Consider the following 22,477-nt stretch of genomic DNA (forward strand, 5'->3'; position numbering starts at 1 on the left):
CTTTTCTAAAACCACTTTGATACTTTGACATATATCCTTTATTATTTAAATAATATACTAGTCTACTATTAATCATTTTTTCCATTATTTTACATAGATTTGATGTTAAGGCTATTGGTCTATAATTTCCTGGATTTGATTTATCTTTTCCTGGTTTATCTATTGGTACTATAATTGATTCCTTCCAGCTCAGTGGTAATTTTCCCTCCTCCCGTATTTTATTATATAATTGTAATATTATATCTTTCGATTTTCCACCAAGTTGCCTTATCATTCTGTACCAAATTTGATCTTTACCTGGTGCTGTATTTTTTGTCTTCCTAAGTGCATAATTTAATTCAGCTTTTGTAAATTCAACATTTAACAGATTATTTGTTTCTTCATCATTCTGTAATACATCTTTATATATAAGTTTTGTATTTTCTCTTCCTTTTCTGCCCTCTTCACTAATATTATTTGAACTGTTAATTTTACTAAATATTCTTGCCAATATTTCAACTTTATCTTCATCTTTTACTATATTTATATTATTTATTTTTAATATAGGATATTCAAACTCTCTCTTTATGCCATTCATTCTTTTAATTATTTTCCAAATTGTTTCTATTTTTGTTTCTTTCATTATTGTGCTACAGAAATTTCTCCAATATTCTTTTTTTACCTTCTTAATAGTTCTCCTTACTATTGCTTGCTTTCTTTTATAATCAATTAAATTCTTATAAATTGGATTTCCTTTTAGTACCTTAAATGATTTATTTCTTAACTTTATTGCTTCTTTACATTCATTTGTCCACCATGGTACCATTATCTTATTACTTTTACACCCTGCTTTCTTTATAGAATTATCTGCTGCTTCCATGATTACCTTACAAATTTTTAAATTTACATCATTTATATCCATTCTCATATCTACTTTCTCTAAGTTTATTTGACTCAAGTATCTAAATTTAGTCCAGTCTGCCTTATTAAAATTTAGTTTTTTATTGACATTTATATTCTTATTATTTAAAGTTAATCCTACTCTTATTGTAATGGGATAATGATCACTACCTATTGTTGATTTTTTCTCAATGCCCCACTCACAACTACCAGCTAAACCATTTGAAACCATTGTTAAATCAATAACTGATTCCATCCCTGTTCTTACATTGATTCTTGTTCCCCTCCCATCATTAATACATACTAGATTTTTTATTTCCATTAATTCTTCTATAACTTGTCCATTTTTATCATTACAATTACCCCACAATGTACTATTTGCATTAAAATCTCCACACCAAATTACTTTCCCTTCCAAATATTCATTGAACTCCTCCATTATTTCAATTGACAATGTTTTACATGGATTATAAAAATTTATTATTTTAAATTTACCTTCTTGTTCCCATATCTCAGTCACTATATATTCAAGTTATTTCCCTTTCCCTAATACCTGATATTGTATCCCTTGCTTAATAAATATTCCACATCCTCCTCCACTTCTCTCCTGTCGATCTCTTCTTACACCATCATATCCTTTTATCACAAAATCCAATGTTGTTTTTAACCATGTTTCCTGAACACAAATAATTTCTGGTTGTTCTTCAAGACTATCAATATAACCTTTAAATTCTTGTCCATTAGCGATTAAACTTCTTGCCTTCCATTGTAATATTAACATGTACTTTCACCAGATGTTCCTTGTCTCCCATCTACCTCCAACTTTTTATTTATGTTCTCCCACGATCCCTCCTTAAACCCCAACAACTTTTCAGCTCCTCTCACTATTATTTTAATCTTCTCAGTTTTATGCTTGGCTTGGTCAGTACAGTTGATCAAATATTCTACGAATAATATTAGTTTTTCTACTGATATTGTAACATTTTCTTTGCTTTGCTGTGAATTTGATTCACTATTTGTTCAATCTTTCTAGTTTTCTGTTCCTTCACATTTTTAACTGCTTCTGCATAGCTTATGTTTTTAGTCATTTTAATCTGTATTTCTTTTGCCTTCTTCCTTACTTCACATCCTCCATACGTAACTCTATGTTGCCCTCCACAGTTACAACATTTTTCTTGTACTTCTTCTTTACATTCTTCAAACTTGTGATCTTCACCACATTTAGGACATCTCTGCTTCCCTTTACAAACTGCTGCTATGTGTCCATTGCTATGTGACCTTTGACATTTGAAACAACGAAGTGGTGGAGGGATATAAGGTCTAACCTGAAAGCTGAGATAACCTATTTTGATGTTTTGTGGCAACTCTTTTTCGTCAAATTCAATGACAATTGACATACTTCCTACTTTTGCTCCATTTATTGTTATTGACAATCTCTTCAAGTTATTCACTTTTGCACCAATAATACTTCTCTTAATTTTATCAAGATCTTCATCTAGAGGGATCCCATAAATCACTCCTCTAAGTTTTTTATTTTCTCCCATGATTTTTTTCTCCAACACCGTTTTCTTGCAGATATTATCCACCTTTAAAGCCTTGTTCTTTTGTTCTTCATTTTTACAAACTACCAATAAGTTTCCATCTCTCAAAATCTTTACCATTTCAACATCTCCAATTTTCTTTTTAATCTCTCTTGACAACACAATGGGGCTGATGTTATCCTGTTCTTCCTCGTTCTTAAGTTTCAATATTATTTTAAATTCCTCCCTCATAACTTTCCTCCCAACTATCCTTTCTTCTTCTGAACTGCTTCCTTCCAATTCTCGCTTGCTACCTTGGATATCACCAATTCCCTTTCCTTCATCTATTTTATTTCTTCCACGTCCTTTCCCTCTTCCTCTCCCAGCTGGCGTCCACCCTTCAAAATCCATGTCTTCCTCATTTCCTGTCTCCATTTCCAACCGAACCATTCACAAACCAGTTTATGCCCAAATCCACCTTTTCCGAATCCGATATATTTCTATTTTTGTTTTTCCCGCGCCGCACCAAAACCGTTCTTCTTCGACCGACTCCTCGCCTGACATTAGTAAAATGTCACACCCTTAAGAACTTAACCCTTAACTTATTTTGCACTGCATCAATTTTAATATTTAAGTCAAAAGAAATTGGAAGAAATAGATGAGTCAATTGATATAAATATTTTAAATATAAATATCTGTAAAAAAAATCTTACAGGCTGCAGAAGAATCAATAAAAAAAGGAGGAAGAAAGAACGATAAAAAAATTGTGCCATGGTGGACAAAAGATTGTAGTGAAGTAATAAAATTAAGAAATAAAGCATTTAAAATGTTAAAAAGTAACTCAATTTATCAGAATCTAATTGAGTACAAAAGAAAGCAGGCAAAGGTAAGAAAGATCATTAAACATGCAAAAAGAGAATATTGGAGAAACGTTTGTAATACCGTAGGGAGAGAAACAAAAATTGATCAAATTTGGAAAACGATTAAAAGAATGAAGGTTATTAGAAAAGAATATGGATATCCTATATTAAAAATAGATAATATAACTATAACGGAAGATAAAGAAAAAGCTGAAATATTAGCTAAAACATTTAGTAAAATTCATAGTTCAAGTAATATTAGTGAAGAAGGAAAGAAAGGTAGGGAAATCACAAAGATGAAATATAAAGAATAAATGCAAAATAATGTAGATACAAATAAATTAATAAATGAACCATTTACACAAGGAGAAATGAACTTTGTAACCAGGAAAACAAAAAATACATCACCTGGAAAAGATCAAATTTACTATACGATGATAGAACATCTTAATGATAAAATATTATAATTATACAATAAAGTCTGGGAGGAGGGAGAGCTGCCACAGAGCTGGAAGGAAGCAATTATTATTCCAATAGTTAAACCAGGAAAAGATAACACAAAACCAGAAAATTATAGACCGATCGCATTAACATCAAATATTTGTAAAATAATGGAAAAAATGATTAATAATAGATTAACATATTATTTAAATATTAATGGATATATATCTAGAAATCAAAATGGGTTTAGAAAAGGGAGAAGCACAAATGACTCTGCATTATGTTTAGAATATGAAATTAGGAGAGCACAAATAAACAAAGAAAATGTAGTAGCTGTATTTTATGATATAGAAAAAGCTTATGACATGATGTGGGTTGAAGGATTATTAATTAAATTAAATAAAATGGGTATTACTGGAAAAATGTTTAACTGGATTAAAGATTTTTTATCAAATAGAAAAATACAAGTAAGAATTGGTCAAGAATTGTCAGGTAAATATATAATAGATAATGGTACTCCTCAAGGAAGTATTATAAGTCCGTTATTGTTTTCTATAATGATAAATGATGTATTTAAAAATATTGGTAAGGAAGTTGGTTGCTCACTATTTGCAGATGATGGAGATATATGGAAAAGGGGTCGTAATATCAAATTTATTGAAAAGAAAATACAGGATGAGATTATTAGAATAGAACAATGGGCAAATCAATGGGGATTTAAATTCTCAGTGGAAAAAACAAAACTAATGGTGTTTACACAGAAAAGGAAAAGAGAAAATATAAAACTAAAATTATACAATACAATACAAAGTTTTAGAACAAGTAAAAAATATAACATTTTTAGGTATATGGTTTGATGAAAAAATTATATGGAAAGTACATATAGAAAGAATCATAGATAAATGCAAAGAAATATTAAATATTATGAGATGTATGGCTGGTGCTGATTGGGGAGCAGATCGAACATCATTAAAAAGAATTTATACAGGATTAATTAGATCAGATATTGATTATGGAAGTATAATTTATGGATCAGCAGCAAACACTCATCTTATAAAATTAGACAATATACAACATCAAGCTTTAAGAATTAGTACAGGAGCAATCAGAACCAGTCCAATAGCAGCACTTCAGGTAGAGATGGGAGAGATGCCATTAGATCTAAGAAGGAAACAGTTAGCATTAAATTACTGGATAAACTTACAAAGCAATAATCCGGATCATCCCACACGTGATATTTTAAAATCATGCTGGGAAAAAGAAAAAAAACAAGTTAAGAGTTTTGGTTGGATTATCAATAATATAGCAGAAGAATTTCAAATATATGAAAAAGAAATAAGTTCAATGTTGCCTTTGCCAGTAGTGCCACCGTGGCTGTTACCAGAAGCAGTGGTGGATATGGTGTAGATGGAAAAGAAAAAGGATCCAAAATGTAGATTAGATTCAAGTATAATACAGGAATATATAAACAATTACTATCATTATGTCCAGATTTACACAGACGCATCAAAAACAGATGAAAAAATAGGAGTAGCATTTATAATACCAGAATTTAAAATAAAAGTAGGAAGGATAATTACAGATGGATTATCGATATATTCAGGAGAATTATTAGCAATATTGTTAGCAGTGCAGTGGGTGGAGGATATAAAACCATTAAAAACAATCATTTGTTCAGACTCAAGTTCAGCATTATTAAGTTTAAAACATAATCATTCAGAGGGTAGACCAGACATTTTGTTGGAAATAAAACTTACTTTATTTAGAATACAAAGAATGGGATTAATATTAGTGTTTTTATGGGTACCAGCACATGTAGGAGTTAGAGGGAATGAGAAGATGGACAGGATGGCAAAGAAGGCAACACAAAACATTAGCTTTATAATAAATATTAGTAGGTCAGAGGCAAGAAATATAATTAAACAGAGAATCAGGAAAGAGTGGCAAAAAAGGTGGGATGAAGAAAAGAAGATGGTTTTATAGAATCAACAAGATAGTAGGAGAAGTAAGAACAGGAAGAAGGAGTAGAAAAGAGGAAAGATTAATTACAAGATTAAGACTAGGACATACAGGACTTAATTCTACATTGTTCAAGATAAAGAAACATAATACAGGAAAATGTGATTATTGTGGAGAGGAGGAAACAATAGAACATGTAATATTGAAGTGTCAGAAATATGAACAAGAAATAACAATTTTAAGGAGAGAATTTGTAGGTATTAAAGAAAATTTTATTTTGAGAGATACTTTGCAAAGAAGTTTAGGTAGCAAGCATATTCAAATTATAATTAGATTTTTCAAGAGCACTAAATTAATAAATAGAATTTGATTGTTGTAATAGTAAATAAGATTTAAAACCATGAAGAACCACACTCCATATCAGTCGGTTGCAGTAATGCACATCATAACGTTATTTGCCAACTGCCAAAAATAATACAAGAAGAAGAAGAAGAAGACCTTTGCTGGAACATAACCTCAGTTATGTGGACTCTTGTCTGTCTGCCTATCCATCTGCCTGCCTGTCGACCAGCCTACCTGCCTACCTGCCTGCCAACATCTGGTAATACTCCCTCCTAAGGACTGCACTGTAAATATTCTCATCACCAGTACTCTCTCTCTCTCTCCTTGGATTCCTGGGTTTACCTCCTCCTCTTCTGGCTTCTGGACAACTCCAGCTCAAGATTCCTTAAACAAAGTCTACAGTAGAAATAAACCTCATTTACCGTCTTATCCTGTGTGCTGAGTCTGTTTCATCCTCTGGTTTTGTTCTAATTCGACTATCTAAGCAATTCATGATAGTATGTTCCAGCCATCTAACATGTCAAAGAACAATTCAGATGATGAACAGACTTCCTTAAAGGAACGCCTACAATCTACTGAAACCATGCTTCAACAGCTACTGCAACAACAAAGGACTATGGATTCTCATCTCACAGAACTTGGTGGTATGGTTCATGCTTTAAGCGAAATCATAACCAAACTCTCACCTGCCTCTTCCAATCCTCCAGCTCGTTTAGAGAATCCTCAGCCACCCACAATTCTATCTTCTGGGATCCGAGAGCCTGACTTCCGTCCGTCTGAACTGTTTGATGGTAATCCTAATAACTTTGGTGGTTTTTCTCTCCAGTGTGAATTAGCATTTAGTCATTCCCCCTCCCTTTGCCCTACTGCTGCCTCCAAGATTACTTATATTGTTACCTCGCTAAAGGGATCTGCTCTGCGCTGGGTGCACGCCTATTTGGTATCTAACCCTGTTGAGTCTCTTAGTTATGCCAATTTTTCAGTCACTTCCAGAGAGTCTTCGATCAACCACTCCAGCAGGAGGCAGCGGCTAAGAAGATACTCACCCTCAAACAGGGAAGGAGAGCGTTGGCTGAGTTCGCCATCGACTTCCGGGTGGCAGCGCAGGAGGTGGGTTGGGATGAAGCGGCACTCAAGGGTATTTTTGTTAATTCCCTTGCAGATCAAGTAAAGGACCAGTTGGTTTTGAGAGATGAACCCGAAAGACTGGATGAATTAATCAACCTATCGATCCGCATTGACAACCGTCTAAGAGAGAGACAAACAGAAAGGAACTACAATTCACAGTGGTAGCACTCTCTGGCGCCTCGAACCACTTTCCTCGACGCACCCACTTCCTCTTCAGAGGGATCTGCGGAACCGGAGCCGATGCAGATTGGTCACACTCGACTCTCCCCAGAGGAACGACAACGTCGCTTTGAGGGTGGTCTTTGCCTATATTGTGGACAAGGAGGACATTTTATCACAAGATGCCCCAAGAAGGGAAAAGAGAGGGCTCGTCAATAGGTCAGGGGACTTTGATGAGCATATCCCATTCTTCCCCTGTCTCTCGTCTGTGTTTTCCGGTCACTATTATTGTTGGCCAAGAGAAGTTTCCTGTTGACGCTTTTATTGATTCTGGTGCTGAACAGAATCTTATTTCCTTGGATCTGGTTGATAAACTTCAAATACCCTCTCAGCCTCTCAACCATTCCCTTTCTGTCACTGGCATCACTGGTCAAACCATGTCTCAAGTGAGATTTAAAGTGCCTCAGCTTCACATCATCACCTCTGGTAACCATCATGAATGGGGTGAGTTCTTTGTTGTCTCTTCCATCTCTCCACAATTAGTTTTGGGGTTTCCCTGGTTGCAGAAACATAATCCTGCTATTAATTGGGTGGAGGGCAGAGTAGAGAGATGGAGTAATCTCTGTCTCCAGAACTGCTTAAAGACTGCTGTCTCACTCTATCAAACAACTCAAACCTTCTGAGCCCGTTGATCTGTCCAAAGTTCCACCTGAATACCACAATCTCGCACCTGTGTTTAGCAAACAAGGGGCTCTTTCTTTACCTCTGCATCGCCCCTATGACTGCCCTATTGATCTCCTCCCAGGCGCTCCGCTACCATCCAGCAGACTCTTTAAACTCTCCGGACCCGAGAGAAAGGTCACGAAAGAGTACATTGAGGATTCTTTAGCATCTGGGATCATTCGTCCGTCTACCTCCCCTGTTGGCGCCGGATTCTTCTTCGTGGGTAAGAAGGACGGCACATTAAGACCTTGTATTGATTATAGAGGATTGAATCAAATCACTATTAAAAATAAATACCCACTACCACTTATTGATTCCATACATGAACAATTACATTCTGCCAAGATCTTCACTAAACTCGACCTGCGCAATGCTTACCATTTGGTCCGGATCCGAGAGGGTGATGAGTGGAAAACGGCTTTCAAAACCCCCCTAGGACATTTTGAGTATTTGGTTATGCCTTTCGGGTTGACTAATGCACCCTCTGTTTTCCAGGCTCTTATTAATGATGTTCTTCGTGACTTTCTCGACCTCTTTGTTTTCGTTTATCTGGATGACATTTTGATTTTTTCCCAGGACATAGAACAACATCGCCAGCATGTCAGAACAGTTCTCCAGAGGCTTTTTGAGAATCAACTCTTTGTTAAAGCCAAAAAGTGTGAATTCAGTGTCACATCTGTGTCTTTTTTGGGTTTTATTTTTGAGGCAGGCAGGTACAGAACTGATCCCGAGAAAACCAAGGCAGTGGCAGAGTGGCCTACTCCAACTGATTGCAGGGAACTTCAAAGGTTCTTGGGATTTGCAAATTTTTATAGGAGGTTTATAAGGAACTACAGTCAGGTCACCTCACCTCTCACTCAACTCACCTCCTCTCTGAAAATGTTCCATTGGACTCCTGAGGCAGAAAGGGCATTTGGGGAATTAAAGACTCTATTTTCTTCAGCACCCATATTGACCCATCCTGATCCATGTGCACAATTTATTGTAGAGGTTGATGCTTCTGACATTGGAGTAGGGGCTATTCTATCTCAACGGTCTCCTCTGGATGATAAGGTACATCAATGTGCCTATTTTACTCGTCGCTTGTCTCCAGCAGAGCAAAATTATGATGTGGGCAACCGTGAACTGTTAGCCATCAAGTTGGCGCTTGAGGAATGGCAGTATTGGTTAGAGGGTACTGAAGTCCCTTTTCTCATTTGGACTGATCATAAGAACCTCTCCTACATTCAAAATGCCAAGAGACTTAACCTCAGACAAGCCCGTTGGTCTCTGTTTTTTGCTCGTTTTCATTTTTCAATCTCCTACAGACCCGGTTCCAAGAACATTAAGTCTGATGCTCTCTCTCGCCAGTACTCTCATTGTGACCAACTCAAGACTGAAGCTTCCATCCTACCGGATTCTTGTATTGTGGGCGCCCTCACCTGGGCCATTGAAAAGGACATCAGGGAGGCACAGAGGTCCGAACTTGACCCAGGTACTGGCCCAGTGGGCAAGCTGTTCGTTCCCAACTCTGTCGTCAATAAAGTTCTGGATTGGGTGCACAACAATAAATTGACTTGTCATCCTGGGGTGACTCGTATGATCACATTTACCAAAAGGTATTTCTGGTGGCCGACTATGAACCTCAACATTAAAGATTTTGTTGCAGCTTGTCCCACATGTGTTCGAAACAAGAACACTAATCAACCCCCTGCTGGTCTTCTTCAACCTCTGCCCACCCCTAGCTGCCCCTGGTCCCACATTTCCGTTGATTTCATCACTGGTCTCCCGCTATCTGACGGTAACACAGTCATCCTTACTGTTGTTGACAGATTCTCTAAAACAGCCCATTTTGTTCCTTTACCTAAGCTTCCGTCTGCATTGGAAACTGCCCAACTCCTGGTTCTCCACGTTTTCCACATCCATGGCATACCATTGGACATTGTTTCTGACCGAGGCCCGCAGTTCATCTCGCAAGTTTGGAAGGAGTTTTGCAAAGCTCTTGGTGCCTCCGTAAGTCTTTCGTCTGGATACCACCCCCAATCTAATGGACAGACAGAAAGATGCAACCAGGAACTTGAAGTCGCCTTGAGGTGCATAATAAATGACAACCCCTCTTCTTGGTGCAAACATCTCACATGGATCGAATATGCTCACAACACACATACTTCTTCTGCTACTGGTTTGTCCCCCTTTGAGGCCCCCCCTTCACTAGGCTATCTACTCCCACTGTTTCCCAGTGTTGAATCTGACATCCTAGTCCCCTCTGTTCAGCATTATGTTTCCAGGTGTCGTAGGATCTGGCAACAGACCAGGAGGACCCTCCTACGCACCCTGGAACAAAATAAGAGGTTCGCTAACCGTCACCGTTCTGCTGCACCTGTCTACCGCATCAATCAGAGAGTCTGGCTTTCCACCAGGAATATTAAATTAAAAGATACTTCTAGAAAGTTGGCCCCCCGTTTCATTGGCCCTTTTCTCATCGAGAGGATCATCAACCCATCTGCGGTGAGACTCAAACTACCATCTTCCATGCACATTCACCCTACTTTCCATGTTTCCCAGATCAAGCCAGTCTCGGAAAGCACCCTGAGTCCTCCCACCAAGCCCCCTCCCCTTGCTCGACTCATTGATGACCACCCTGCATATACGGTCAATCGTATCCTGGATGTTCGGCGTAGGGGGCGTGGTTTTCAATATCTCGTGGATTGGGAAGGATATGGACCTGAAGAGAGAACCTGGGTTCCCCGTTCTCACATCCTGGACCCTGCTCTCATCACGTCCTTTTACAAACGCCATCCTGAAAAGCATTCTGGATTGCCTGGAGGCAATCGTTGAGGGGAGGGTACTGTAGGATCTCTGCTCCTCCCCTTCTGGTTGGTTCTGGCAGCTCATTGTCTGCAGCTGCAACGCATTCTCTTAATGAGCTCATGGGTTTCTTCAGGTAGCTGCTGATACAGACCTTTGCTGGAACATAACCTCAGTTATGTGGACTCCTGCCTGTCTGCCTATCCATCTGCCTGCCTGTCGACCAGCCTATCTGCCTACCTGCCTGCCAACATCTGGTAATACTCCCTCCTAAGGACTGCACTGTAAATATTCTCATCACCAGTACTCTCTCTCTCCTTGGATTCCTGGGTTTACCTCCTCCTCTTCTGGCTTCTGGACAACTCCAACTCAAGATTCCTTAAACAAAGTCTACAGTAGAAATAAACCCCATTTACCGTCTTATCCTGTGTGCTGAGTATGTTTCATCCTCTGGTTTTGTTCTAATTCGACTATCTAAGCAATTCATGATAATCTGTAACAGGTCTTTCTAACACATCCATCACTACGAGGGTGAGCCTTCATTATCACTGCCATTGGCCATTGGTTCCTCTTTACCAGTGAATCTTTCAGGAGAACAATGTCCCCCTGCTGATGTTTGGGTCTTGTCACCTGCCATTTACATCAGCACTGCAGTGTAGAAAGGTGCTCCTTCCAGCAACGATACCAGAAGAAGTTGGCCAGACTCTAAAGTTGTCTCCATTGCCGTTTGTAAAGATCTTTTTCACCAAAGTCACCATGAGGTGCAGGGAGAGGTCCGACCTTCTGAGTGAGAAGGACAGCCAGAGTGAGGATGACTGGGGAGTCTGGGTCGCTTGACACAGAAACCAGCGGCTGTGTGCTCATGATTGCAGCCGCCTCTCTATCACTATCACTGAGAAATGCCCTGATGTTTGGCTCAGAAGAGATTTTAATGTCAAACCCCAACTCCTTGCAGCCCCCTGTGAAGTTAGTCCCACAATCTTATTTCAGTCTTCTGTTGGCTTAAAGAGAAAGTCTTGTCCAACTAAACATGTTCTGGGTGATAGTTTGGTCACTGGAAGGGATCTACAACCGGATCTACAACTGGTCTGCCAGGTAACGCTCGGACGGTACATAGCTCCATTGAGTTGGCTGTGTTGCCTGCTAGATGCACTGCACAGGGATGTTGACTAAACCTTGAAACCTCCAAGACTTATTGTAAACATGTAAAGAGCTCTGCTGTCTGAGAAGAAACACATAAAACTGATTTCGATGTCTATTTCATCTGATTAGTTCTGCAACTTCCATTACTAACAGCCCAGTGCCCAGCTTGAGCCTATGAATGGCCAGTTCAGGTTTTGGTGTGAGTTTGGCTTTCCCAGAAATGTATGTGAGCTCCACCTAGCTGTCACTGTTAGTTGCTTTCAAGAAAGCCACAATTGCACAATTGCAATCCGATACAGTACCGATGGCCGGTACCTAGGAATCGGTATCGGTAGTCAACGGTACCAGTTTTGGGTACTTTTGTGTGTGTTTATGTGGTAATAAATGTTAATTTGTTTAATTATAAAATCTCAGCATTTTTCAATTTAACATATTTATCTCTCAATATATAAATGAATATATAAATGAATATATCAAAACAACATCCAGCTGTGTGTATTGTAACATCTCAGTTGTTTCAGACATTTCTTCTCACAAGTTGCTGGCTGCAGATGAAGAGTCCCCAAAGGATGCAGGTGTGCTGACGGTGCCAAATGCAGGAGTTGTAGCCGTAGATCTGAGGCTGACCAAAGTTGTGATTTTTTAAGCCTTAATCTTGAGCTTAACAAGGTGCTTCCTTAGATAAAAAGTATTCCCATCGCTGGCCTTGCACTTCGTATCACAAATATTGCAGTGAGCGTAATCTGCATTTTGAAAAGTGGAGCCATACTTTTGAGCGCTTTCTATGCCATGCTTTGTTGATGGTACCACCAGCTACTGACGTCATTAGCGTGCAATGTGTTCATATCTGGTGCAGAAAATCGCCCAACCTTTTCCACTCCCTCAGTGTCATGATGATGCATTTAGGGACCGAAACATGGTACCGTTTGAGTTTACGTGAATAGGTACTTGGAAGTACTCACGGAATTCGGTCTGTGCCTATAAAAGTACTGAATTTGGTACCCATCCCTAGGTGGAACATTAGTTCTATGTCGTTCTATGTTGTAAGATCCACTGCCACTTCTCTGAAAAGCACAAGTACTCTGGCAAGGCTATTGGTCATGTTTTAGGCCTTTTAGCAGTATGTCATATAAAGACACTCCCTGGCACTTAGCACTAGAGTCAGATACCACCCTAACGTTCCCCGGTTTTCTGTGGGTGATAGATGCCGAAGAAAGGCAGAAACCAGCACTCGTCATCTGTCCCCAGGGCTGGAGCGGGATCTGTGTGGTCTTTATCAAACAACCCTGCATAAAGTCAAAAAGGTGTCTCTCCGTTTCTGGATGTTTCTTTAGACCTAACCCCCTCTAGAGAAGGGGGCTAGCTTTGTGTCTATTTTTGTTTGTTTTAAGATTCCCTGTTTAGCGTGAGCTACGAGTATCCTAGGTCTTACTAAAGGTCTGAGCTACTCTCTGAGCAAATGGAGCATCTACAGGGGTTGCACAATGAAACTGAAACACCTGTCATTTTAGTGTGGGAGGTTTCATGGCTAAATTGGACCAGCCTGGTAGCCAGTCTTCATTGATTGCACATTGCACCAGTAAGAGCAGAGTGTGAAGGTTCAATTAGCAGGGTAAGAGCACAGTTTTGCTGTCTGAAAGGGATGTTCAGGTGCTAACCCGGATTGTATCCAAAAAACATAAAACCACGGCTGCCCAAATCACGGCAGAATTAAATGTGCACCTCAACTCTCCTGTTTCCACCAGAACTGTCCGTCGGGAGCTCCACAGGGTCAATATACACGGCCGGGCTGCTATAGCCAAACCTTTGGTCACTCATGCCAATGCCAAACGTCGGTTTCAATGGTGCAAGGAGCGCAAATCTTGGGCTGTGGACAATGTGAAACATGTATTGTTCTCTGATGTGTCCACCTTTACTGTTTTCCCCACATCCTGGAGAGTTACGGTGTGGAGAAGCCCCAAAGAAGCGTACCACCCAGACTGTTGCATGCCCAGAGTGAAGCATGGGGGTGGATCAGTGATGGTTTGGGCTGCCATATCATGGCATTCCCTTGGCCCAATACTTGTGCTAGATGGGCGCGTCACTGCCAAGGACTACCGAACCATTCTTGAGGACCATGTGCATCCAACGGTTCAAACATTGTATCCTGAAGGCGGTGCCGTGTATCAGGATGACAATGCACCAATACACACAGCAAGACTGGTGAAAGATTGATTTGATGAACATGAAATGAAGTTGAACATCTCCCATGGCCTGCACAGTCACCAGATCTAGATATTATTGAGCCACTTTGGGGTGTTTTGGAGGAGGGAGTCAGGAAACGTTTTCCTCCACCAGTATCACGTAGTGATCTGGCCACTATCCTGCAAGAAGAATGGCTTAAAATCCCTCTGACCACTGTGCAGGACTTGTATATGTCATTCCCAAGATGAATTGACGCTGTATTGGCTGCAAAAGGAGGCCCTACACCATACTAATAAATTATTGTGGTCTAAAACCAGGTGTTTCAGTTTCATTGTCCAACCCCTGTACTTGGCCACTGACTCATTTATACCTTGTGTAAGTGTAATTATCTCTCTCCCTAACAGCAGCTTAAAATCCTTCTCTGGATCACAAGGTTGGATTTTACCTGTTAGGTATTTGAGGTGGGGATGAGCTAATGCAACTTCTGGGGTTGGGATTTCTGATTTGTTGCCCGACAGCATGTTGCCCTCTAGCAATGAAGGGAGAGGAGAACTAAACTGACTATTAACTGACTGAAGTTATCAGCTATGCGCCCATTAGACATGGATACCCCGGTACATGTCTTAAGTGTGTATGGTGATATAGCCCCTGTTGGAATTTTAAAAACATCAAATAAGTCTGATCTAGCTAAGACCTACCTAATATTCTGGCCATCTATGATAGCATAGACTTTGATCTTCTTATCCGGTTCCCCCATGGATACACTTAGATGAGACATGTTTTTGAGCAGGACCATCCCCCAGTGGTGTCTCTGTGGTATTGAGTGCATGCTGAGGTAGTATAAAAATGTGGTATATTTACCGCCCCACTATGGTCCTCCCTTTGCTCCCCGCCTTGGGAAGATGTAGTGTTTTGCACTGTCTATATTGCTGGAGCTGTATATAGCGCTGCAATATGTTTATCACTGTTGCACTCTGAGCATGTCATCTCTGCCCAACAGTTCTTCAGTTGGTGTTTGGACAAATCACAATACCAGAAACAAATGTGTTCTTTGAGGTAGCTTTGCTAATGTCTTTTCTGTAAAAGCTCTACACTCCTAAGTGAGTGTGTGTTTTTATGAATGGGGCCATTTTTTGCTTGTGAACTCAGTATTGGTGACTGGTTTGCGTGGTTTGTTTAACTCAGTTGTGAAGCTAACACATGTTGACGCTAGCTTTAATACTTAATATGCTAAGAATAGTATCAGACGCACATAAAACAACATTTCCATCATCTCAAATACTACTTACAATTAAATTAGTTACAATTAGTGAACATTGGTTATACACCTCTACACATGAAATCAAACATTTTCACCAGTTTACAGGCTGTGCTCCTCCTGGGAACAGGGCTGCATGCGATCCATGGAGGCATGCTACTAAACAGGGAGTTTTAATGCCATGACTTCCGGTATAAAGGAAGTCACGGCAATATAACTTCCTGTTATAAGGTGTGGGTGCTGATGGCCAGGAAGATAACAGCTACCAGAGAAATTCTCTATTCTGGCTGGGAGCTGGTCATTCTCGCCATGGCCATAAGTAGTGCAGACATAAATCTGAAAAAATAAAAACTTTGTGTGTGTGTTCCACATGGCCCACTTCAAAGAAGTGAGGTATTGATAAGAGTCATAGCATCATTGTAAAAAATGTCTATTAGTGACCTCATGCATGATTTCAGCACTCTTGCGACATGAGGGCAGAAGCTCGATGTCCTGGGTGTGTACAGTCCCTCAGAATACTGCTTGCCCTCTTGAGACAAGTTTTGAAAAAGTCCTATAGGGTGGGAAGAGAGTGGCTGATAATCTTCTGGGCGATGTTGATGACCCCCTGTAGTGCTTTCTTGTGTGCCATGGTGTAGCTTGTCAACAATACAGATATGCAGTAAGTCAGCACACTCTAAATGAAGAAGTGGTAGAAGATGGTCAGCAGCTCCTGTCTGAGGTTGAGCCTTCTTAAGATCCTCAGAAAAGTTGCTGGGCCTTCTTCACAATCATTGTGGTTTTAGATTTCCATTGCATCCATCTGTACACCCAGGAACTTAAAGCTGACCACATTCTCCACAAATTTACCACTGGGGGTGATAGGTTGCAGGTCAAACTTCCTCCTCCTAAAGTCAACAATCCCCTCTTTGGTCTTTGAGGTGTTAATGCTACGTTAGAGGTGTTGTTATCAGCACACCAACCCACCAGCCTGGTGACCTCGCCCGTGTATGCTGTCTTGTCACCCCCAGAGATGAGCCCAATAACAGTGGTTTTGTCAGCAAACTTGATGAAGTCATTGTCAGGTTGGTTGCTGACTAAGTCAGGTGTACCGAGTATACAATAGGGGGCTAAGTACACATCCCTCTGGAGAGCTGGTGTTCAGAGGGCTGTGGAAAGATGGGGGCCCAGTCTGAACCAAGTCTCCCTGATCCAGCAGCAGGTGGTGGGAGGAAGTATTTCAAAATAGCATTTTGCATTATTTTAGCCAAATAGCTAAATCTTTGTTTCGACCATAAAATGTTTCTTTAGAAAGCATTTGCCTTGTCAATGTGAGCAGCTGCACATTTCAGTCTAGAACAAATGTGGTGGCTCCTTTCTTGGTTGACATCCTCAATTGCATCAATGAAACTATGACTTCATTTAAAGCAATCATTTAGTGTTTTTTTCTCCCAGCTTGTTGTGTCTTTGTGGTATTATATATTGTATTATATACCTAAAATAGTGAGGGATTTATTGTTCCTAATCCAGAAAAGGCAGTTTGTTACAATTTCTGGGTTAGATTATTTCCTCCACCACTGACAGTTAATTACCAGGTGACAATCAAAAACAGAGGGGATTTGACAAAATCCTTGTTAAACACTGGATTCCAAACTATTTAAAGAGATCTCATCAGTGAAGTAGTAAAGGGTGCAGCAGATTGTGTAAAATGTGGGTCTCCTCCTGGCTGTGAGGTACATAAGGATGAAAGCCCTGCCACACCTAATCTTGCTGTTTTTTAGGGTGAAAAACTCCACAGCTATTTGGCTCTGCCGTTAGCACTGTACCGGCGTCTTGGCCAGCGACACACCCAGTTGCACAGAGCTACCCCGCCGTTACTCCATTTCCACACCGCAGACACACAAGCAGACAGACCCACAAACTGTGGTGTAATCTTTTAACTCTTGCATCTGTCAGGGACAGGCCAAAAAACAGCCTCCCTCCCTTTAACTGCTACACTGAGCTGCTATAATAAGCATATTTGGGATTTTTCTTGCTCAGACACACAAACACAGCTGGTGTCTGGGACTTGGAAGAACTCGGATGTTGTTTTTTGTGGCTTGGAGTCTCCTACAGCGTCAGTCGAGTAACACTGCATTACAGAAGATACTATGTCTTGCAAAAGTATTTGCACCCCATTCGAATTTTTTACAATTTGTTACATTACAACCACAAATTTCATTGTATTATTGAGAACTTATGTAATAGACATACTGTACATAGAGCAGTGCACAATTGTGAGATGGAAGGAACATAACTTTTTTACAAACAAATATCTGGAAACTGTGCTCTGCATTTGTATTCATCTGCTATTACTCTGATACCTCTAAACGAAATCCAGTGCAATCAGCTACCTACCGATGTTTCCTAATTAGTAAACTGAGTCCACCGGCCTCCACTGAGTGGAGGCCGGTGGACTCAGTTTACCAATTAAAGATAGTGAAAATTAGTTAGTGAAAATTAGTGCACCGACAGCATCATAAAGATCAAGGAACACAGCATTGTGTTGTTTAATTATGTAAAATGTCAAGAAAATTCGCAAAAATACGAAAAAGCTCAAGGGATATGAACACTTTTACAAAGCACCTTGGACTAGTAACCCATAACTAGCTGTGTTTAGTGACAAGTTAAAATCAACAGCTGCAACAAAGAAACAGTCCAAAAAACAGACTATGTTGTCCTTTTATCACATATCTGGTGTTATGGATCAGTCATTCTCCATCCCATTCAGAGTACAATGACTATGCCAACCCGCTGGTGTGTGCGGTGTTTGTGGCGATGTGTCCTGTGTGGGTGCTGATAGCCCGGAAGATTCCAGCTACCAGAGAAGTCCTCTATTCTGGCTGGGAGCCGGTCATCATTGCCATGGCCATCAGCAGGTAGGTACTATTGTCCGATTTAATTTATCTTAGTTAGGTGATATAAGTCAGTAAATTAAACTCGTCTTTTCTATTTTCTTTCAGCGTCGGAGGTTTGATCCTTGACAAGACCGTTAGCGATCCAAACTTTGCTGGGATGGCTGTTTTTACTCCAGTAATCAACGGTAAGATGGACAAAAGGAGACAAACAAATAAAACATGCATTTAATATCTCACTGATTTCTGAAAACTGCTTAGCTTCCCTTTGAGCTGTTCTTGTGCTCACCCCTGTCTACTGTGTATGTGTTTATGTGGAAAAGGTGTAGGAGGCAACCTGGTGGCAGTTCAGGCCAGTCGAATCTCCACCTATCTCCACATGAATGGGCTGCCAATGGGGGATCCCAACCCCACCCCCAGAAAGTGTCCCACACCGTGCACTTCATTTTTCGACTCCAGTAAGTAACCAGGCCGCTGTGGACGTTCCTTGGTTACTGTACATGCCTTTCTGCATGGAGGGATACCTGATGGCCAATCAGGGCCCATCTACTTTACAGCAGGTTCAACATGTCCTGGCTAGCTTTCATTAATCTGACCTACAGTGCTTTGAAAAAGTATTTACCCTGTTACAGTTTTCTTCTGCTTTTGTGTTTTTTGTTACACTCAACTATTTCAGATCATTAAAAAATAAAATAAAATAAAAATGAAAAAACGTAAAGGTTGCAGGGTCCAGGACTTGAACAGCCACATCAAGGACTATAGCCTCTGCACATGGTCGTGCGCTTAAACCCCTACCCCACCAGTGCTGTGCCCTGGCCCACTCTTCTTTAGAGAATTGTTCTATTTCAGCCACATTAAAAGGCTTTTAGGCATTGTTGGAGTCATCCACTTTGGTCGCACAGTTGAACATGCGCAGCTCAGCAGACATTGCAGCTCTGACGTCACCTGGGATTATAAAACCCACAGAAAATAAACTTTCTTTGCCATTTCCAGCATGTCTCGTGGGACGATGCAATGGAGGCGCATATCTAGAGAGACAAAAGCTCGCAGGCAAACTTTTTCTCCACATGGCCATTCCCGGAAGAGCTTTAAAGCTGAAAATCTGTCTGATACAAGAAGGTCAGAAGATTCATATACCGATCGAAGACCACGGCGACACCCGGCGCAGGTGAAAACCCTCAGCGGTTTTATTTCCAAGGAGATGATTTTCTTTGTTTATTCAGTCGACTAACGGTTCTTCATATTTTCCCATCTTGGACGGATGAGAAGTTTAGCGTTTTTTTTTTTTTCTTGAGGTGATCATGGACGCGTGATCCCCTGCCCTCGTTTTCTTCAGACCTGACCCATCCTGAGCTGGTGAAGAGAAGAAATCAACGTCAAAGTAATTTCGTTCTTTTTTTATATATATTAAATTGGATAGGTACATTTCGAGGTCTGGGCAAGATGAGGCATAGTTAAGGGGATTTAGAATCACCAGTAGTTAATCCAAGGTATCAACTTGTTGCATTAAATACTGATTGAATTGTTTTATGCTGAGCTGTGTTTTGATTTGCTGTGCTAGCGCTGCTGAATCGTGCATGTTTATGTTTTGTCTGGTTGATCACAAATCAGCCAGGAGATAGAAGTTGGACTTTTAAAGTTTTCATTCAAAGCAACTTTGGTCTGGGCCTCGCCTGACCTTTCCTTTGTTCCAGTTTTATTACAGGAGTTTTTCCACTGAGTTCCCGCCTCTGAGTTTATGACTCTTTGTTCGAGATTTGGGGGAATCAGCAGCTAGTGGCTAAAGGGGCGTGGCCCCACCGTTTTATCAGCTGATCTCTGCAATCGAGACATCGGCACAGCAGAATGACCTCTCTTTCCATTTAACCCAAAAAGCACATTTTGTCCATAACGTTGCTGGTTTGATCTTGATAGACACTAAATGCACATATATTTTATTTTATTATTATTGTTAATTAGTCATTTTATCCCCTTTGTGTAGAATAGTGCTTGTTAGTTAGGGGTGAAAGTGAGCCGGTACGGTCCAGTACTGCGTACCTCTAAAAGATTCTGCGCCGGTACGCAGTACCGGGAAGATTGAAAAACGGCTGTCTGCTATGAAGCGGTCATCCAGAACCAGTCACGGCTGCAAAAACTCATGAGCACAAAAAGAAGATCAGATCCGCTACCAATAGTTAGTCTAAAACACGACTGAATCTGTTTAGAAATAAAGCTTTTTTCCCCTCATTCCAAACTGTTTCTGAAATGTTCTACTATGCTGGAGCCTCAATGCTCCTGCTTTGCTTCTCTCTCCTCGGAGCTCAAGACTTTTATGAACGGCCAGCCTTTAAAACGAGCACCGCTACGTTTAATGTCTGTCTGCTAAATACCCCAGTTAAAAGCAAAGGGAGAGAAACTAGTTGTGTTTCATGTTATTTTGATGAATTACAGCAACACAGTACAGCTCAAAAACACCGCGTATGATCAGAGATTTCACATAAACTACACGAGAGCGCATGCACGCTTACCTCCAAGACAGAGCGGTTGCCAAGGAGATCGGTGTGTTTGATTTAATGGACTGGAAAATTTTACACAGATGCACAGACATAAAAAAACACTGCCTGCATTAGGACAGGACGAGCACTTACCACTTACCATCTACAGACTTTTAAATAAAAACCTTGAAAACAACCGAACTGTCAAATTTTTTATTTAAATTTAATCAAAACTTGACCACAATGCAGAAAAATTATATATATATATATATACATTCAAATAACACATCCTAGTTCTGAATGAATGAAATATTCTCATTGAATACTTTGTTCTGTACAAAGTTGAATGTGCTGACAACAAAATCACACAAAAATCATCAATGGAAATCAAATGTATTAACCAATGGAGGCCTGGATTTGGAGTCACACACAAAATTAAAGTGGAAAAACACACTAGAGACTGATCCAACTTTGATGTAATGTCCTTAAAACAAGTCAAAAGGAGGCTCAATATTGTGTGTGACCTCCACGTGTCTGTATGACCTCCCTACAACCCCTGGACATGCTCCTGATGAGACGGTGGATGGTCTCCTGAGGGATCTCCTCCCAGACCTGGACTAAAGCAACTCCTGGACAGTCTGTGGTGCAACGTAACGTTGGTGGATGGAGCGAGACATGATGTCCCAGATGTGCTCAATCGGTGTGGGTTGTAGAGTCCGTCTCATGCTACCACGAGTGTGAAAGCACCACCAACATTCAAAAGTGACCAAAACATCAGTCATAAAACATCGGTACTGAGAAGTGGTCTGTGGTCCCCACCTGCAGAACCACTCCTTTATTGAGTGAGTCTCGCCAAAGATTTCCCCCCGTTGTCTTTTCTATTTGGACAACAGCTGTGAAATTGATTGTCAATCAGTGTTGCTTCCTAAGTGGACAGTTTGATTTCACAGAAGTTTGATTTACTTGGAGTTATATTGTGTTGTTTAAGTGTTCTTTTTATTTTTTTGAGCAGTGTATATACAGGTCCTTCTCAAAATATTAGCATATTGTGATAAAGTTCATTATTTTCCATAATGTCATGATGAAAATTTAACATTCATATATTTTAGATTCATTGCACACTAACTGAAATATTTCAGGTCTTTTATTGTCTTAATACGGATGATTGTGGCATACAGCTCATGAAAACCCAAAATTCCTATCTCACAAAATTAGCATATTTCATCCGACCAATAAAAGAAAAGTGTTTTTAATACAAAAAACGTCAACCTTCAAATAATCATGTACAGTTATGCACTCAATACTTGGTCGGGAATCCTTTGGCAGAAATGACTGCTTCAATGCGGCGTGGCATGGAGGCAATCAGCCTGTGGCACTGCTGAGGTCTTATGGAGGCCCAGGATGCTTCATAGCGGCCTTTAGCTCATCCAGAGTGTTGGGTCTTGAGTCTCTCAACGTTCTCTTCACAATATCCCACAGATTCTCTATGGGGTTCAGGTCAGGAGAGTTGGCAGGCCAATTGAGCACAGTGATACCATGGTCAGTAAACCATTTACCAGTGGTTTTGGCACTGTGAGCAGGTGCCAGGTCATGCTGAAAAATGAAATCTTCATCTCCATAAAGCTTTTCAGCAGATGGAAGCATGAAGTGCTCCAAAATCTCCTGATAGCTAGCTGCATTGACCCTGCCCTTGATAAAACACAGTGGACCAACACCAGCAGCTGACACGGCACCCCAGACCATCACT

At 40.3% G+C, this 22,477-nt stretch overlaps 1 protein-coding gene across 2 annotated transcripts in view; it reads left to right on the forward strand.

Moving 5' to 3' along the window:
* Positions 1–22,477, forward strand: part of slc41a1 (solute carrier family 41 member 1) — a 62,953-nt gene that overhangs the window by 29,019 nt on the left and 11,457 nt on the right. For both annotated transcript variants that reach the window (XM_047347787.1, XM_047347788.1), the window contains exons 7-9: positions 18,133–18,280; positions 18,365–18,444; positions 18,580–18,714. In XM_047347787.1, the coding sequence (XP_047203743.1) occupies positions 18,133–18,280; positions 18,365–18,444; positions 18,580–18,714 (363 nt within the window). The remainder of the gene's footprint in view (positions 1–18,132; positions 18,281–18,364; positions 18,445–18,579; positions 18,715–22,477) is intronic.

Source organism: Girardinichthys multiradiatus, chromosome 20 (assembly GCF_021462225.1).
Source record: "Girardinichthys multiradiatus isolate DD_20200921_A chromosome 20, DD_fGirMul_XY1, whole genome shotgun sequence".
In the NCBI taxonomy this organism is placed as follows: Eukaryota; Metazoa; Chordata; class Actinopteri; order Cyprinodontiformes; family Goodeidae; genus Girardinichthys; species Girardinichthys multiradiatus.